The sequence below is a fragment of the Uloborus diversus genome, chromosome 6, assembly GCF_026930045.1.
Source record: "Uloborus diversus isolate 005 chromosome 6, Udiv.v.3.1, whole genome shotgun sequence".
Lineage (NCBI taxonomy): Eukaryota > Metazoa > Arthropoda > Arachnida > Araneae > Uloboridae > Uloborus > Uloborus diversus.
Window position 1 is genome coordinate 80,609,605 of NC_072736.1, and position 19,213 is coordinate 80,628,817.

A 19,213-nucleotide genomic window follows, 5' to 3' on the forward strand; every position below is an offset into this window, starting at 1 on the left:
AAATTAAATTAGTGCATATTTAACTTAATAAAATACAGTTGGCTCTCTATTTAACGATTTTCAAGGGACTACAAAAAAAAAAGCGTCCTTAAGCAGAATGCTTCTAAAACTACAGTGGAGCATAAGGGACCATGAAAAGTCGTCTTTAAATAGAGAAAGTCTTTAAATAGAGCATCGTTAAACAGAGAGCCAACTGTAACTATATTAGATACTTGCAAATCTTTTTTAAAACAAAACCTGTACAGACAACTTTCCTCAAACCTACAATTGTCGAAATTATGCATATAATTTAAGATGTTAACAAAACTTATAGTTCATTTAGAAACACAGTACAGCCTCGTTTTTCTGGTCTAACTGTGAGCAAAGGCGATCCGAAGAATCAAAAATCGGGATAACATGAGTAATTAGCAAAAAGAAAAAAAATTAACATGTAAAGTTTTGCATTTTAAAGACCTTAAAAAAGAACTTTACATAAGTATGTTTCAAAACAATGACCTGAAATCTTCACAACTCTTCATTCTAAGCTGCATGATTTTGAGAGAATTTATTGTATTTATTAACTATGTGTAAACTGTGCCAATAGTGCCCTCCCCCCTACCCCCAAATGCCATGAAGATCCAAGAGCAAGCGGCCCCTCCAAAAAAGAAAAAGACACCTCAAAATGCTCCCCCCCCCCAGGTTGGTACATCTAAACTGTGCCATTAATTTTGAACTAAGCTGTATCAATTTTAATAGACTTAAACAATAAAAATAATTAGTAACTAGTATGTTGTGGCCATCACGAAACTTTCTTCTATATTTTTCTTTTTTTTTTTTCTGATCCCTCCCCATGCTTGACGAGGAAGCAATATTCCCAACAAAAACAAAATTACACATGCAAAAACTTGACTACCATCCCAATGTCTGAATTATTTTAAAAGCAAAGCAAAGAGCGAAAACTGAAAGTTATTTTAAAAGCCTTCCTTGAATGAATTACAAATATTTTATTTGTTAACAAACATAAGATGGCAACAGTTAAAAATTTTAAATCATTGAGATAATATTTCCTACCATTTCCATACAATTAAAATCACGAGAAATACGCAGACGACAATCTATTACGATTTATCTTTCTTATTGTTGCATTAATAAAGATATTTTTATTCGCAAAAAAAAAAAAAAAAAATCAACACGTCTTGGAGTGATTGGCGTCAAAATAGAACCAAAGCCTGTTTACATATGGATTCACATATATTCCAAATTTCAACCAGAACGTAGCATTACTTCTTGAGATAGGGCACTCAAAATGGAAAAAAAGAACGGGTGATTGCGCTACCCCCCTTTTTAGCTGTTGACACAAAAATAAAATCAGTTTTTATACCCACTAAGGGCTACTTGCCGATAAATTTTTCTTTCATTCCGTTCACTATTTCTTGAGATACAGCAGTCACAATTGACGACAAAAAACGTTCTATAGCTCAACCCCCGTTTGAGTTATTGACACCAAAATTGAATCAGCACCTGTTCCTGTTAGTACCAACATATGGACCAAATTTTGTTTGATTCCGCCAGTAACTTCCTGAGGAATAGCAAGCACGCGTAACTCGAAAAACGTCCCATTGCTCCACCCCCCTTGGAGGAATTCGCGCCAAAAACTAATGGGCACAAGTTCACATAGGGGCACATATGTGTACCAAATTTCGTTCGATTTCATGCGGTAGTTTTTGTTGTAGAGCGGCCACAAAAAACTGGTCACACACAGACGCGACACACATATATACACACACACACACATACATACACACACACAGACAGACAGACATTTTCCAAAAATAGTCGAAATGGACTCAGCACACCTCAAAACGTTCGAATCCGTCAAAATTCGAAAATTTGCACGAATCCAATACTTTCTTCTATATATTAGATATAGAAGAAAGTAAAAATGGGGTTGTTTCCTTTAGTCACTGAAATTGATGGAATAAGCAACAAAAAAATAACATGGAGTGAGAAAAAATTTAATTTTCATGACCTTTAATTTTTCATTAATTTTTTTAAATGTCTGATTTTGAAAATAAGGAGTAGTCTTTATGACGTCACAAATGATGCTATTTGGCGCATCTGTCTACCGCGTTTCCAGGTTATGATGATCAAGAAGCAAATTAAATATTGCGCTCTGCTGATGGTATCAATGAGTGGCATTTCGTCATTTGTGATGTCCTGTGCAGAAGCGTGAACAATGAAATTGCGCCGTTTGAAATAATTGTTAAAAATTATTAAACTTTGTCAAATTATTTAAAAAATGGTTAAATTGTATGTTTTTAAGCATGCTCTTTCAGAAAAACATACTTTCAAAATTTTGGAAACGACCCCACTAGTGTGGTGTTAGAAAAAGAATACTAAAATATTTTTTCCAAATACAAAAAAAAAGAACTTTTATTCATTAAATTTTATAAATATTTGTCTTAAATTCATTTTAAAAAACCCTACTGATGTCTGTGTTCAGAATGGTAGTCAAAAAGATAAAGCATAAATTATTTTCTGACAAAGCACATGCTTTGCTTTCAAGATTGAGATAGAAACACCAAGTTATGCACACAAAAAAGATAACCTTTTGAGCAATAATAAAAATACCTTTATCTCTACTTCAACTGTACAAAACTTGAATAAATATAGCAAATGCGCATAAACAATGCTTCACATATAAAATAAAACTTGAAACGGTCCATTATCTAAGCTAAGCAAGGATTCTACAAAGCACAAAAAAATTTACTCTGAAAAAATGCAAAAAAAAAAAAAAAATATGGCAACATGTTTGCTTGGTGAGATTTGCGATAAATGATAGTAGGGTAGATAGCGACAGTTTTTAATACACTATTTATATAAAGCCAGATTTTTTTGCAATATTTCATATAAAAAAAAAACGCGAGTCTACCAAAAAGTTATTGTTGCAATTATTAATAATAAATTTTGCAATATGTTGCAAAAAATTGTAAAATTGTCATATATATATATATATATATAAAAGGCTGAAACTCAGTAATTTTATTAATTACATATAAACATAACGAAAAATCCACGTCTACCGCATCCGAAGCGTTGCCGTGCCATGTCTACCACCAACGCAAGGTGCGAAAAAATCAGTCAATTTTGACTTACATATATGTTTCAAAAAGTCTACCAGTTGTTTTATGTTGCAAAGGCTTCTGTAAACGCCACAGAATGTTTACCGTCAGAAATGAAAATCTTCCACGGATCCGCGATTTTCCGTTTTTTTTTTTCATTTTCCGGCCACCGAGCATTTTTAAGCGATCGATCGCGTTGAACTTCGTTTTGTGGGTGGGGAGGGGAAAAGGCTCGAGAATGACGTAGAAAGCGTCAGCGTTTATGCTTTTCGAAATCCGATTGCATCCACTTCCATAACACTCGCTCATTTTTGTCTACTATGCCATCCTCTCACTTAAACTTTTATAACTTTTTGTGGAATATTATTTTCAACTCTTCTTGTTTGTATTTCATTTTTTGCTGAAGACTTGTATGCTCATTGTTTTGCCACGCCCATTTCAGAGCCACTTTCTAGCGATCGCGCAAATACCCCTTCACGTCCCTTCTGCCCCGACCTTCCCATCAGGATTCTTGCTGAGGCACAAGTTCTTTCTTGAGTAGAATGAAGTAAGGGACTTTTTGCTGTTGGTGAAGAGGATGAAATAGGAGTGGAGGGGAAATGCTGGAGAGTGACGGTGGGTGCAATCGTTAGATGTAGCTTTTGAAATTCCATTGAATCCACTTCTGTGACACTTTCTCATTTTTATTTGCTATGCCATTCTACTGCTTAGACATTAACCTTTTTGTAGACTAATATTTTCAACCTTTCTTACACTTTATTTATTTATTTATTTATTTTTGTAAACTGCCACGCTCATTCAAAAATATTTATCCGATTCCATCCGAGTTAATTCAAGCCAACATCATTCCTCAAATATAGTTTTAATGCTTATCAGACTTACCAAAGATATAGCTCTTGAAGATCTTAATAAATTCAAATTTATTTTTAACTAGCTGTACCCGACGCACGTTGCTACGCCAACAAAAAAATACATTATTATACTGATTTTCATGACAATCAGTTGAACGGGGCAGAAGTTGCTACTCTGCAGTGCCACCTGGTGGCGAGTGGCTTCAATGAGCATATTATGCACCTTCTCCGTGGAAAAATACATATATATATATAGCAATTTTCATAATAATCGGTCCAGGTATCAAGTGAAGCCGTGACTATACTCAAATTTTGTACTCACGCAGTTTGCAAGATCAATCAATCGCTAAACATATCAAATAGAAAAAGTTTTAAATCCCCCCTTTGCATGAAAAGCCATAAAACAATAAAGAAAGATTTTATTTGTTCAAACTCAAGAAAAATGGCAACAGCTAACTTCTTATCAATGAGATCTTTCACGCGAATTAATTTCTGCAGCCGATAATTTTATTTGCATTTATCCAATGGATTGTGACTTAAATTGGAATAAAAAAGGAACTATCGATCAGATTTTTTTCGAACTGGTCTATAAACATTCCCAATACCAAAAATAACAAACCGTGAAAGTTTCAGCCAAATCTGCCGGGTAGTTTTTGAGTTCATGGATGACATACAGACAAACATTCATTTTTATATATATATAGATTATACTGTGCTATTTTAATTTGACAGACATGTAAATATAGGAAATTAAGGATGCTTACATTCTCAAATCATGACATAGTGTTTAAAACTTTTTTATGAATTTAAAAATCATTTTTATGCTAATGCTTAAAATGACCATCGAAGCTCAAAAAGTTTTAGATTGGGTTCAGCTTTTTAATACTTTTTATAGAATATACACAGCTGCTCTACAAAATTTCAAAATGATCCTCAAATTGTCTCTCCAAGGTTAGCCACACTGATAATGTCATTTTGTAATTAATGTCCAATGATTCAGCCTGTTTTAATTATATGGAAGTTTTATAGCATTAGATGTCACATTATAAAGTTTTAATTTCACCTGATTTGTGGGCTATGGGAAATTGAAAGTGGTAAATGGAATGGATATACAGTTGAAGACCGTTATACCCTACACCTTGGGACCAGAGCTTTTGCGTTATACAGGTTTTTGCGTTATATAGATCATTTCACAAATTTTGAAACTAATATTCAGAATATATCTATATATTAGCACTTCAGAATGAGTTTTATCTGCAATGAGTATTAAAGCACCAATATTAAAATTAGTTATTCACAAATAAATATGTTTCACAATCGAAATCCTGCACTTCTGCTAGCTTCATGGTTAGCATAACAGCTGCATTTTCAAGAGCCATCTGGTATTTTCTGTTTACTATGAGTACTATCAATTTAAAAGCTTTGAAATAAGATGGAAAGATGAAAAACTTTCAGAATTTAATTTGCCTAACAAGTTTTATTTTTGCAAAGCAAAACAGAGGGATTTTTTAAATTTCAAAACCTATTGTTTACTTCTGAAAAGTAGTGCGGTTTATAGAGAATTGCGTTATACAGGTTGGCGTTATAACGGTCTTCTACTGTATCTGTTAAAATCTTAAATAAATGCATGAATGCAAGTATATATATTCAAATTTTAAGTCTCGCAAATTTTCCTCTTTTTTGATTTCGGGCTATTTTCATCCCTGTGTTTACCGCGTAACTCGATGTACCGTTTATCGGTCCGCTAGCCCTCGCTCAAAAAAGTTTGCTTATCGTCTCAAAATTTAAATAAATAAAGCTTTTTTTTAAATAGTTTAAATCCTATTTTCATTAAATTTTTTAGTCTACCGTGGCTAAGAGGTTGCAGTCTTTGCTAGATGTTGCTTAAATTATAAGGTAGTCAGAAAAGTATGAATGATTTAAACAAATTAAAAAATATATATATTTTTTTAATATTTAAACAAAGTTAAAAACTATTTGATTAGAATTAAAATTATGTACAGAATTATAGTGAAATTGATTTTTCGTCAATAGTATCTTGACATTTAAAATTATGCCCTTTTTTTTAAATTTATTTTTTTATGGTCAAGTGCTTATGAAATATAATTTTTTGCATTGATCTTACATAACAAAAAATAATTAAAAATAATCAAATAAACAGTACTTTACATATTAATTAATAATCTGTAAAACTATAGCATGGAATATAATTTATTTAAACGAATTATTAATCAAGTCTATCGCCGTTCACGCCTAACTCGCAAAATAATTTTCGTTTTCGCTTTCGTTGCTGAATTTAATTTCAGAATGTCTTACGCTCAACTCAGCATCACTGTCAGTTGAATAATCATCGCCATTGTGAATGTTGGCACTATTATTAGCCGTCTCGGTAAAATTATCAATATCTGTAATCGAAAACAATTAATAAAATTAAAAAAATTATCTAAAGCCAAGTCTGGTTGAACAAAAATTCATTACCTAAGGCAGCAGGCTGTGCTTCAAATGTCACATCTTTTATTGTTTGCGGTAATTGTTCAGCAGTAAACCATTCAAAAACATATTGGTTGTCCTAAATTTTCCACCCACAATCAAGAGGTGATAAGGTTGTCGGATTTTTTAAATGAGCGTTTGTCCAAATTTGCAAAATGTAAGCTGTTCTAAAGAAATATTCACAAAGTTCAGGCTGACATGGCGGTAAGGATGACGGATCAAAATTCTTCACATTTTCGAGAATGGGGTTTTTCCTTCAGTCAAAAGCACTACTTTTAGTCACTAAATTTGATAGAATGAGCAAAAAAAAAAAAAAAAAAAAAAAACGCATGAACCCAGAAAAAACTTTCATTTTCCCAATAGTAATTTTTTAAAATGTCCGATTTTTCAAACAAGGCATGTTCTTGATGACGTCACAAATGATGTCCTTTGGCGTATCTTTCTACCACGTTTCCATGCTATAACCAAAAAGCAAATGAAATAATTGCACTCTACGCTTGCTATCAACCATATCGTTGCCAATACACGTGAGTAAAGATGCAAATTAAATATTTTGCTCTGTGAATGGCAACACTGAATGGCATTTCATCATTTGTGATGTCATCGGCTGAAGCATAAACAATAAAAGCGCACCGATTTAAGTAATTTTTTTAAATTATTAAACTTAAATAAATTATTTTAAAAATGGTCAGATCCTATGTTTTTAAGCATGCTCTTTCAGAAGAAAATGCTTTTAAAATTTTGGAAACGACCCCATTACTTTACTGTAAAGTGGGGCCACTTGGACCCGAAATTTCATACTTTTTGCAAGTTTTACACCGAATGCTTTGTTAAACCCATAATGTGAACTGATAACCTTGTTTTTACTACTTTTTAGACGTTCTGCCACCAAATAAAGCCTTTTTTAAACAACAATTTTAATGCTTTATATTTTTTTTCTATTTTTAAAAATTGAGTTCAAGTAGCCACGTGCTGGCGTACTATATTGCAAAATTTTTTTATTAATTATTGCAACGATAAGTTTTTGGTAGACTCGAGTTTTCTTCTTTTAAGTAAACTAATGCAATATTCAAAAAAATTCTGGCCTTATATATCTTGCAAAATTTTGGTTGCTATCTCCCCTACTATGATGAAGCCTTTAATGATGTTTAACTGACTCAGCGAATCATTTTAAATTTTACTAGAACTTTTGGGAAACATGGAATGTGTCAACTTGGAAAGAAATTCCCTATCAAGCATTTTCATTAAGTTGAATAAAAACACACCTTGCAAAAAATACATATTTCGAAATATTTGCATTTAGATTAAATTTTTGTTGTTGAAGTTTCGTAAAAACGTCTGAAAACATGCTGTTATGATAATTGCCCAGAATTTTTAGTGGCTTTTAGATGGTCTAATATGCAGTAGTACTCAACTTTTTCCTACCCGAGGTCTGCACTTCATATTAAAATGGTTGTTGCAGGCCAGAATACATATAAAATTTTAAAATTTACTCGAGGTAACATGGAAAAGAAAACAGAATTAAAAAACTAAGGATTGTTGATATCATTACTAGATACTTATTTTATTAAAGCAAAGTTTGAATCTGTATTTCAGAAACCAGTATTTGAGTATTTCCCTCTAAATATGTGACAAATCGTGATGTTTGTTTGGTATAGTTGAACAAATTAATGGGCCACACTGGTCAGTTTAGCAGACTGGATGTGGCCTGCGGACCATAGGTCGGGTACCACTGGTCTAATGCATTTATTTGGCGAACTTGTTATGGAACTAACTTTAGGAATAACTGTAGTTCCAAGAGATTTTTGAGCACATACCGAAAATTCTTCCTCAATAATGCTTTTGAAAAGATCTGAATAACTAAGATTCTTGGCAACTTTAATTATCCAATTTATGCTATAAACTAGTGGTACCCGCACGGCTTTGCCCGTAATAGAAAATTAAAAGGTCTTTGGTTCGCCTGTATATTTACAAATAATGTATGGTGAATTTTCTCGCCAATTGGCTTGTGCCCATGTCACGGTTCCACGTGACGATAATTTCGTAATTTAATCGTCCATCTTATGATAATTTTGTTCTTAAAATCGGAATAGAAAAAGAACCACATCGAACTTTCAAAAAATCGCTTCGAGGTGCACACCCCATGCTACAAACTAACTTTGTGCCAAATTTCATGAAAATCGTCCGAACGGTCTAGGCGCTATGCGCATCACAGAGATCCTGACAGACAGACAGAGAGACTTTCAGCTTTATTATTAGTAAAGATAAAGATTAGGAAGTTTTTCAGCCTTGCTGATGCAGAAAAAAATAGAATGATTATGGCCTAAAATTTGGTAAGTGTGGTAAAATCTGAATTATCGAAACATGTTTTTCATACATTTGTAATGAAATAATAAAAACCTAGATAAGGTAACAATTGTTGACATGATTACATGTTACAAATGGTGACCTTTGAAGAGTTTCAGCTTGCTACCTATTTTAAACTTTGCAGTAATTGCTGCCATTCAGCTCAAGCTGCCTTTAAAGGTTTTTTTTTTTCAAAAGAATGAGCACTTTCTTGCTCATTCAATGTTTGTTTGCAAATCTACTTTAGTTTGTGCGATAACAAAGGATTGTTTGTGCGATATCAATAGACACACTTGCTAGAAATGTTTACATGTGATGAAGAATGTCGTTGGTTGTTGAAGAACTGAAATCAGAGATTGCTATCTACCAATCACAAAGACAATAGATTTCAGATAAACGTCACACACCGGGCAAATTGAAAGCAATAAGTAATTTTGATTGCTTAGAAGAAAATATCTTTAAAGTTGAGAAAAATAATTTTTAAAACACATAACATTTAGAAAAGTTGACATTGGCACATAACAAATGTTTGGGCATAAGAATAAAGCATCACAAAGGAAAAACTCAAATTCTTTCTAAAATGTTGACAAAAATGAAAATCTATGCATAAAAATATGTACAAAAGTCTCATTAACTATATGTCAATATGACATAAATTTTGCACCCATCACATGAGCAATCAAATAGAACATACAAACACAGACTTGTTTTTTAAAGAACAAATTTTCATTTCCAATAATAGTTATAAAATATTTAGGTTCACTGAAAACTCTTCTATTATTCATATTGTTATTTATAGTTGTAATGATCGTTTTTACAACAAATTTTACTATTGAAGCAAATTCAGTTGATGCAGTGGAAGAAGAAAATTATATTGTCAACCAGAAATGCACTTTCATACAACGTCTAGTAAATTTTGCAACTGAAGTTATCTACAGTTACTTTGATACATTTAAAAATTCTAATTAGAAGCATCACTGGTCTAAGAAGAGAAGAGTTGGGTTATCTGCTATTAGACTGGAAAAGTTAGGTTATAAAATAGTCCTTTTTAAATCTAATTTCTATTAGATGAAAAAAAATTTATAAATGGCATTTGAAATCGATTGAGTGCAGTAAACAAATATGATCAGTGCTATTATTACAATTGCAAGGTAGTGGAAGTAATATAGGAAGCTGTGTAACATAGTATACATTGCATAGTTGGAGTTACACAAAACTCCTAAAACTTAAGTCTTATTTTCAATGCAAATTTATCAATACAGATATGAAGTTCAATTTAAAGTATTGTACCTATCGATAAGCTATTTAAACTTTTCAAATCTCAGGCTAATCTGGAAATTAGAAAACATTTTTTTAGTTAAGGTTGTGGACACTTGGAACAGCTTACTGGAAGAGGTTGTAACGAGCAAAGGGATCAATAGCTTTAAGCAGGCCATTGATCTTAATTGGAAATCGACTAGGACCAGCCTAACTGGGTCCAGAGCCTCCTGCTGCTCATTACATTTGTATTTACCTAAAATTATCAATAAAAAAATTTGTCCTTTATAAAATAGTCTGTATGTGCATACACAATTATCTTTTTCACAGATAATTTATTTTTTCACAGTGAGTATTTAAAAAAAGTTAAAATATTTAACTGATCAAAAGTACAAAATAGCGATTTTGCAGACAAGTTTGTTTACAAAATTTGTTTAGTTGTAAAAATCAAATAATTATATGTTACAAATGTTTAAAATCGAAGATTTTTCTCATAAATAACAAATTTTGCAATTAAAAATTAGTCTCAAGTTAATAATTATTGCTGATAGAAGGATTCCCAATCAATGGTACGGAAAAAAGGGTGTGATTTAATTTCTTCAATTCCATAAACTCCAGAGCCTAATCTCTCTGTAGGGTTAAATTGCAGCAACTAAAAGAACAATTTAATTAAATCATTATTACATGAAACTGCATTATTTAAGAAAATGAAAATGCATAATTATTACAGTGAAATCGATCTTACTAGATATTGTTGTAAGATCTGAAAGCATACTAAGGGAATTTTTTCTAGTACTTAGCAAAAGAGGCAGAAAAAATGGAACTTAAAGTGAATGAGGAAGAAACGAAGTTTTTATTGCAAAACAATAAAAATTTAAAATTATAAATCTGAGAAAGAATCCACCTCCTTCAGATGTAGAGTTGGACAACTGTATAAAACTCTAAAATCAGTAAAGGAAGTATTTCCGATTATTATAAATTCTATGCACTTAAATATTTGAAAAAAAAAAGTTCTTAATTTTGCACTAACAGTTGAAAAAAATATTGAAAAAAATTGTTTTATTTCCAGCATAGACCAAATAATCATGCCTGTACACTAAAACTAAACTAAGATAGATAACAAAAATGCAAAAAAGAAAAGAAAAGGAATTAAAAAAAATGTTGATACAGTGAAACTTCTTTGGAGCGACCACTCTCCATATACAAAAAAGTTGTCATTAATGGAAGGAGAGGTCAACACTCTTAGAGGTCGTTGATAACAACCTCTAAGGTCGTTGATAACAACCTCTAAGGTCGTTGATAACAACCTCTAAGGGCAACCAAAGAGGTTGTTCGCCCTTAGAAGAGATCGTTTTTGAACATGCAGTGAACAATAATGCCAATACAAATCATTTATGATCTGCTTACAGTATATTAATGAAGAATTTTATAAGAATATATTTAAACAGGAAAACTAAAATTTTTCTTTTAAAAATTTTAATACAAAATATACTTTTGCCAATCAGACTGAAAAGATGTAACTTATAAGTGTTAACATTAACTAACTTTATTTGACTTTTGTTGAGCAAATAGTGAAAGTATTCATGAGTAGGTTAATTCATTATTTTTAAATATCACTACTGAAGAGAAGCAAAAATATACTGGAAGCATATTATGTACAAGCTCAAAGTTTTGTGTCGTAATATTTAAATTCTTTTTTTCCTTTAACTAAAAAAAAGTATGAATATTCATATTATAATTTTATTTCTTTTTGTGAATTCTTTCGACAAAATTTTATTTAGATTAATTTCAAGATGCACATTAAAGTTGTGCAACAATGTGTGACACTGAAATGTTTTTAATCAGGCTACATAAACAATGGAAAAGAAACATTGAAATAAAATTTTTGATTTTGAATCATTTAAATTAAACTAATTTTTCTTGAATACATTAATTGATTACACTGGTGTGCAAAAATTAAGGATGAGACGGTTTTTTCAATATAACTTTGTACAAAAGCTTTCCAAATCAACACATTTAATACCGTAAGATCCCCAATACCTAAGGACATGTGTAATGTAAGCAACACTTACTAAAAGAGAAATCAGAGGGATAAAAAGAAGCTTTATTGAAAAAGTAGCATGGAGCACAATGCGACTGAAGGCCGAAACATCCATGTGATGGGTGTCCAGCAAGAAACATCCGGTCTTTAGTAGGGGATATGATCTCCCCCCACTGCTAGGCAGGTTTCACAGTGTCTGTCCATGCTGAGAATGAGGGTGTCAATGAGTTGTTGAGGCATTGCTGCCCATTCGTCTTGCAGCGCCAATCGAAGCTTCCGAATCGTTACTGGTGGTAAGGTACGAGCTGCCAAGCGTCTGCCTAGAAAATCCCATACATGCTCGATGGAATTGAGATCCGGAGATCGTGCCGGCCAACCCATACGTTCAATATCCTCACTCTCTAAGAGCTGTTCGGCAGCTACTGTGTGATGACATGGCATACTTGCCAACTTTTGAAAATTGGCATCAGTAAAACTTTTCTGTGAACAACATACCTCCTCGAAACAATAATGAAGCAATTTTAATCTGTGTTAAATACATAAGTTTTACCTTTGTATGATAGTGGAAATGTCCAACACTATTATGCATTATATGTTTATACAAGAATTTTCTTAAAATATTTTCCCTAGCATGAATTTTATTATGATAAAAAAATAAAAAAAAATTCATGCAAAGAGTTAAGTGTTAAAAAATACAATACCAAAAAAGTTTCATTGTCCAACTAAACACATGTTAAATAAGTGGTAATAAATGGATAACTAGAATAGCTTTTTGTAATACTTACCACCAAAAATTTTTATTTTGATGTCGAATGATTCTTTTTTTCAATTGACATACTTTTCATTTATGTACAGTGCACTTTCTGCAGAATGCAAAAACCTTTTAAACATGTTTTTCTTCTAGATTGTTTTAAATATCCTCTTTCAATTTTATATATTTTTTAGTTATTTTTATGATTATTTTAATTACTCATTTATTTTTTGTGAAGTTCTTTGAAAGTAAGAGTTATTAAAAGACAACAATTATGCATGGGGAAGACAGGGATTTAATTGTTTACAAGCTGTACAACGACATTACAATTCACAAGGCAAGACGATTATAAGTAGTTTCATTCAACTTCAACTTATATACACAATAAACAAATAGTGATATGTTCCAAAATTGCTCATAAAAACTTAATAAACTGAAAATGAGGAAACATAAATAAATTAATAAATAGCAAAACATTCATTCGTCAGAACAGGAGACTGCTGAAGATGTAAGTGAAGCTGATGTAGCTTTTTTAGCTTTCTTTAACATTTATTCACTAAACTTCTGCTCGAAACAAGGTTTTACATTTTTTGTTTTTAAAATTAATAAACTTTCCAATGTCTGGTTAGACATGAGAGATCGGCATTCAGTTCGATTTTTTCGGACTAGCTGAAGATTCTTTCACACTCAGCATTTGAATGGGGAATGAGCAAGATGTTAAGCATTATTTTGGATATCTTTGCAAATTTCATATGACCATCAGCACCTCTGATTTTACTCACTTCAGCCCACTGTGCATCAATTCGATCATGAGTTTCAGTAATGAATGAGGTATCTTCAAGCTGAAGCTGAGAGAATTCAATTTCCAACTCATCTATCTTTTTGTCTTGACATTCATTGCTATCAACTTTTAAAAAACATGGAAACAAATCTATAAAATATTTAATAGAAGTAAAACTTGCATTTTCAATATTTTTCAAGTTTGCAACTTCAGCATTCTCAAGAACCTTGCTTTTAATCGGAAATTTCTTCACTATATAATCACAGGCTGTCACTAGGTACTTAACAGCGGCAGCATAAAATAAGTTTTGCTCTTCCTGTGATAGCTTTGAAACAATATTTGATGTTGCACTACCAATCACCAAATTCTCCTTATCTTTATGACAGGATGGATTGTGAAAATTTACGTCAGTCAAACACTTTCCTTTAATTTCTGATGGTCTTAGAAATTTTGAGAGAAGCCCTCTAAGTCGATGTATTTGTGGCGAAGATGATTGCAAAAGAACATTGGTTTTTTTCAAATATGGGTATGATGCTTAAAAGGAACAAACAATATGCCTTGTTTAAATCTGATGATAAAAACAAGAAAATTTTTTCTTCTCTTGTCAAAACTGTATTTAATCCAGTCTTCTTTTTCTTTTTTGGCTTCATCTCTGAAGATTCATTTTTTCTTTTGATAGATTTCTTTTTGTGTTCCTTATTTTTCAAAGAATCATTCAGTTTCTTCTTACTTACTCTTTCCTCTTCCTTTAAAACTTTTTTTTCATGCTCTTTTTTTTCAGGCTCCCTTTTTTTTTCAGCAAGTTTGGGTATTTTGTAAAAAGGCATGGATGAGGACAAACTGCAAGATTTTGAATTTACTACCTCTTTAAAAAAACTTGTCAGTGGCTCCCATTGGTTCACAACACTGGTCAAACTTCGCCCAAGAGAAAGCCACCGTGTACATACATGCTTAAGTATTTTCTGAGCATCCTTATTATAAAGTTCTTGAAACTGCTGAAGAACTGATATTTTCTCCAGTTGAATGTTCTACTAAATTTGGCAATGACAACAATGTGTTTTCAATCTGCCCCAAAGTGGAATTAAAAAAAGTCACTACAATAGGATATAGTTTGAAGTCTGATTCATGACTCCCGTCACAAGCGGCAGAAAAGGGTTCTTTCTTTAGAATTTCCACGATTTCGGAACTTCTGTCACGTGCCATTTCTTGCACAATCGCAGTTGTTTTGGTTTTTGCACAGCCATAGCGTTTCGCAATTTCACATTTAGGAAACATTTGCCGAAAAAGAGGACCAGCATGACTCGCTGCATTTAATGGAACATTATGCTCGACCAAAAACGATGTAAATAAAAGCTCCGCACGCGTAACTTCCGGTAGTAGATCACTCGAATTTTTCAGGAATGAAGTTAGTTTGGGCATGTTTTCCGAGCACTTAACATTTTCTTTGTGCTTTGGACCATTAACATGTCGAAATACATCATTTCTTCCTCCATGTGCAATGTTGAAATCACTTCTGCATACATCATAAAAGGCAAATTTTTCACCTTCATTCTATTTTTTAATCGACAGAAATTCTTTACTATACTCTCCCTTAAAAGTCTGATGGTAACTTTTACCCGATTTAGCACTCATGTTCTTGATAATAACAAATTATGTAGAATTTTCCATATATTAGTAAAAGGTCAAAAATAACAAACAACACACAACGAACCAACACGCGGTCGGAAAGTCAGAAGTAGAAGTTTTTTTTTTCCCCAATGGGAGAAAACATTTCTTGTCTTGCCTGCATAGGGAACCGGCTGTACGGTCTGCAATTCAAACCAATCACAAGCTGCTGCCAGCCGTTAGCCACGCCTATTCCGTGACGTCGGGATGCAGCGCATGACACACACGATGCAGATCGTCGCCGTTGGAGATAAGCAATAGAATTCCCCTCCCCCCTTTGATTGCACATTTAAGATTAAATTTCCGTAAAAACATCATATCAATCCGTAATCAGTAAAATTCTGAGAATATCCGTAAATTTTACGGATAATCCGTAAAAGTTGGCAAGTATGACATGGTGCATTGTCGTCCATGAAAAGGAACTGCGGACCCATAGCGCCTCTAAAAAGACACACATATGGAAGAAGAATCTCATTACAATAACGGGTCCCGTTGACTGAACCTGCGTCGAAGATGTGAAGGTCTGTACGACTTCCAAGCATGATGCCTCCCCAAACGAGAACACCGCGACCTCCATACCTGTCCCTTTCAATGATGTTCAAGGGATGATTGCGGCTTCCCCGCTCTCTCCACATGAGTATGCGATGAGAATCGCTACTCAGACTGAATCTGCTCTCATCTGTAAAGAGTACTCGTCCCCATCCATTGTCTCTCCAATTCTGGTGTTCCCGGCACCACAGAGAACACCTTCTCCGATGGGCAGGGGTTAGAAGTACACACTGTATAGGGCGTCGTGCAAACAGACCACCACTGTGCAGTCTTCTGGCCACGGTAAAACGTGATATCGGTCGTCCAGTCGCCTGTGTCATGTGTCTAGCGATTTCTCCCGCTGTCTGCCGCCTGTTTCTTCTGGCCTGTAAGACAATATACCGGTCATCTGCGGGTGTGGTTCCTCGTGGCCGACCACTACTGAACCCCCGGATAGCTGTTCCTGTAGTTTGAAATTGTCTCCAAAGTCATGAAACGATGCTGTGAGCAATTCCGAACTCTGCAGCCACACTTGTCACACTGCGACCTTCCTCCAACTTCCCAATGATTCGACCTCTGGTAAAAGCATCCAGATGTCGTCTAACAGATTGATTATTCGCCTTTTCTCGCTGAGGCAGTAACTCGGTGTGATTTTAACTGCTATACGGCATGCAATCTCTTTGCCAGAAATACTGATCTAACACCAACAACATACTTTATACTACTCAGACACTCCCCCATTACGTCTGCCTGCATATCTGCGCATGTGCTACCGTACATCACCTTACTTAATCTCCTGATTGGTCTTTCTGTCCACTCTGCCTCTTCGTTTAGCTGATATGCTAATTTTTCGACTTCGTCCCTAATTTTTGCACAACAGTGTATCTGTACCTCAGAGCCAGAGGAACGTAAGTCACATTGTGATAATTTTACAGTAGAGAGGAAAAAAAATTTCTGGCTCATGCTAAGGATGGGACGCGCGCTCTTTTAACCCTGGTAAAAAATTGAAAAGGATCTTTTTTTAAGAATCACATTCACATGGCTCAATGCGGGATAGGCTTCTACATACTATCTCACTAATAAACAGAAAATCTCAATTTTTGGACTTACATCCTTCTAGCACGGAGGTACAGACATTACATTGTAACGAATATAAAACAAATATTCTTAGTGTAAAGAAAGTAGAGTTTAAGATATACCTCAAAACTCAAATTTTGAATTGGTAGCCAATGGCTACCAGAACCTCATAAAATGGTAGCCAAATCTCAAAAAATGATAGCCAAACTTAATTTAAATTATTTAATTTATTTTATTCCATTTATTTATTTAGAATGTGTGTATATGTCATTGGAGTAGCAAAGAACTTTTCTTATAAAATAATAATTAAAATAAGTAAATAAAAAATATTTAAAAAAAGAATAAATAAAATAAAAAGCAAGCTAAAAAAGGAAAAGAGAGTTGAGGATTTTTTTTTGGGGGGGGGGGGAGGGAGAATTGAACTTGAGTGGGAACGGGCAACTCTGCCCAGATATTATTTAACACATCTTTTGCAAACTATAATCTGTATTAATTTCTTTAAACAAAACACATCACGATATTAAAATAAATAAAAAAAGAAGATTATTATTATTTATTTATTTACTTATTTTTTCAGCTTTCAAAACTTCTAGAAACATCACTGCTTTCAACCAAAAGACGAGTTAGTTCCTTGATAAAGAAAACAACAAAATACCAAAAACTTGAACATAATTAAAAAAAAAAAAAACCTGAACCATTTGAGATTCTACAAAAAAATTTTTTTTTTTTTGCTTTTTCAAATGCATGCAAAATTTTTATAAAAATCGAAGCCTGAGTGTCAAAAAATGAATAAATAAAAGAAAGGCAAACAATATAAAACAAAACAAAAAAAAAAAAAAAAATGAAATAAAAGATCCAGCAGAAGAAAAAAAGGGTTCCAGCCCCATTCTTTCCACCTTCTCCAGACACAAGGGTGCCATTTTTTTATTTATGTGTTTTATAAATACGATTGTACTTCTCTTTATTTATTTTGGAACAGAGATTTTCCTCTTTTTACTGGTGAAAATGGACAATCTACAACGCAGCGCCATTTTGAAAATTTACCACGAAACTTAAAAATAACAATTTTTTTAGGAGAAATAAAGTAAATAAACGGATATGTCCTCTCCTCCAGTAGTTTTTTTTTTTTTTTAAAGAAAAAAAAAAGGAAAAACAAACAATATGATTCAAACAAAAAATCAAAAATCTTGCAAAAAAAAATTTTTTTTTTAGCGAGATATCATTTTTACCTTGTCTCGATGCATTTCGACTCAAAGATGCCATTTCTGTTTATTCATATGTAAACCAAATGTACAAGATTAATTCTTTTCATTTATTTTGGAAAGGATATTTTCGTCTTAACTGGTAAAAATGAACAATCTAACAACGCGACGCCATTTTGAAACCACATAGTTTAAAAAACACTGCAAAACGAAGAATCAGCCATTTGTTAAGGAGAAATAAAGTTAAAAAATTAATTTAAAATCAAAAAAGCATAATTTACTAAATTGGTGTGTGAAATTTGTCTATTTTTACGATCGCGTGTAAAGAAAGCCGAGTTTTCAAAAGTTTTGTAACGAATTTGCCGTCGTGATTGCGATTTTTGTTTCTATTCAGAGCAAGCACAATTAGCCACAATTGCATATAAATATAATAATATTTAAAATACTGACTTAAAATTTTCGACTGAAGTGAAAATAATGGTCGCCAAAATTTGAAAATTGGTCGCATTTGGCGACTGGCGACCGCGAGCTTTGAGCTTTAGTTTAAGAGCTTGTAGTGGGTATAATATACAGTAGGCTCTCTGTTTAACGACACTCTATTTAACAACGGCTTTTCACGGTCCCAGATGGTCCACTGTAGTGTTAAAAGCATTCTATTTAAGAACGTTTTCTACTTAAGGACGATTTTTTGTGGTCCCTTGAAAGTCGTTAAATAAGTCGCCAACTGTAGTTACATAATGAGCTTGTAGAAATACGCTCACAAAGTAAGAGAATGGCCTGGGCGGTCATTCCAAGCTTGTCAGCTTGCGAGATCGAGTTTCTCGCTCACGTGATCGGTTGTGACGTAGAAAGTCGCAAAGTAGTATTCTAATCTACTCGAACCTAGCCGCAAACTAAGTTCGAGTAGATTAAAATGCTACTTTGCGACATTTCTAAGTCACAACCAATCACGTGAGCGAAAATCTCGCTCTCGCAAGCTGACGAGCTTGGAATGACTATCCTGAATTCATACTCTCAGGGGTCTGTCCAGGATTTTTCACAGGGTCCGTTTTTTGTGAAAAATCAAATAATTTTGTGAAAAATGAATTAATTTTGTGAAAAACCAAAAAATTTTGCAATTTTT

At 33.0% G+C, this 19,213-nt stretch overlaps 1 protein-coding gene across 1 annotated transcript in view; it reads right to left on the reverse strand.

Annotated features, from left to right (window-relative positions):
• Positions 1 to 10,510: 10,510 nt before the first annotated feature.
• The window catches only part of LOC129223942 (ribosomal protein S6 kinase delta-1-like), an 85,910-nt gene continuing 77,207 nt past the window's right edge, over positions 10,511 to 19,213 (reverse strand). Inside the window, exon 16 of the mRNA XM_054858326.1 lies at positions 10,511 to 10,697. Within this exon, the coding sequence (XP_054714301.1) occupies positions 10,584 to 10,697 (114 nt within the window). The 3' untranslated portion in view covers positions 10,511 to 10,583. The remainder of the gene's footprint in view (positions 10,698 to 19,213) is intronic.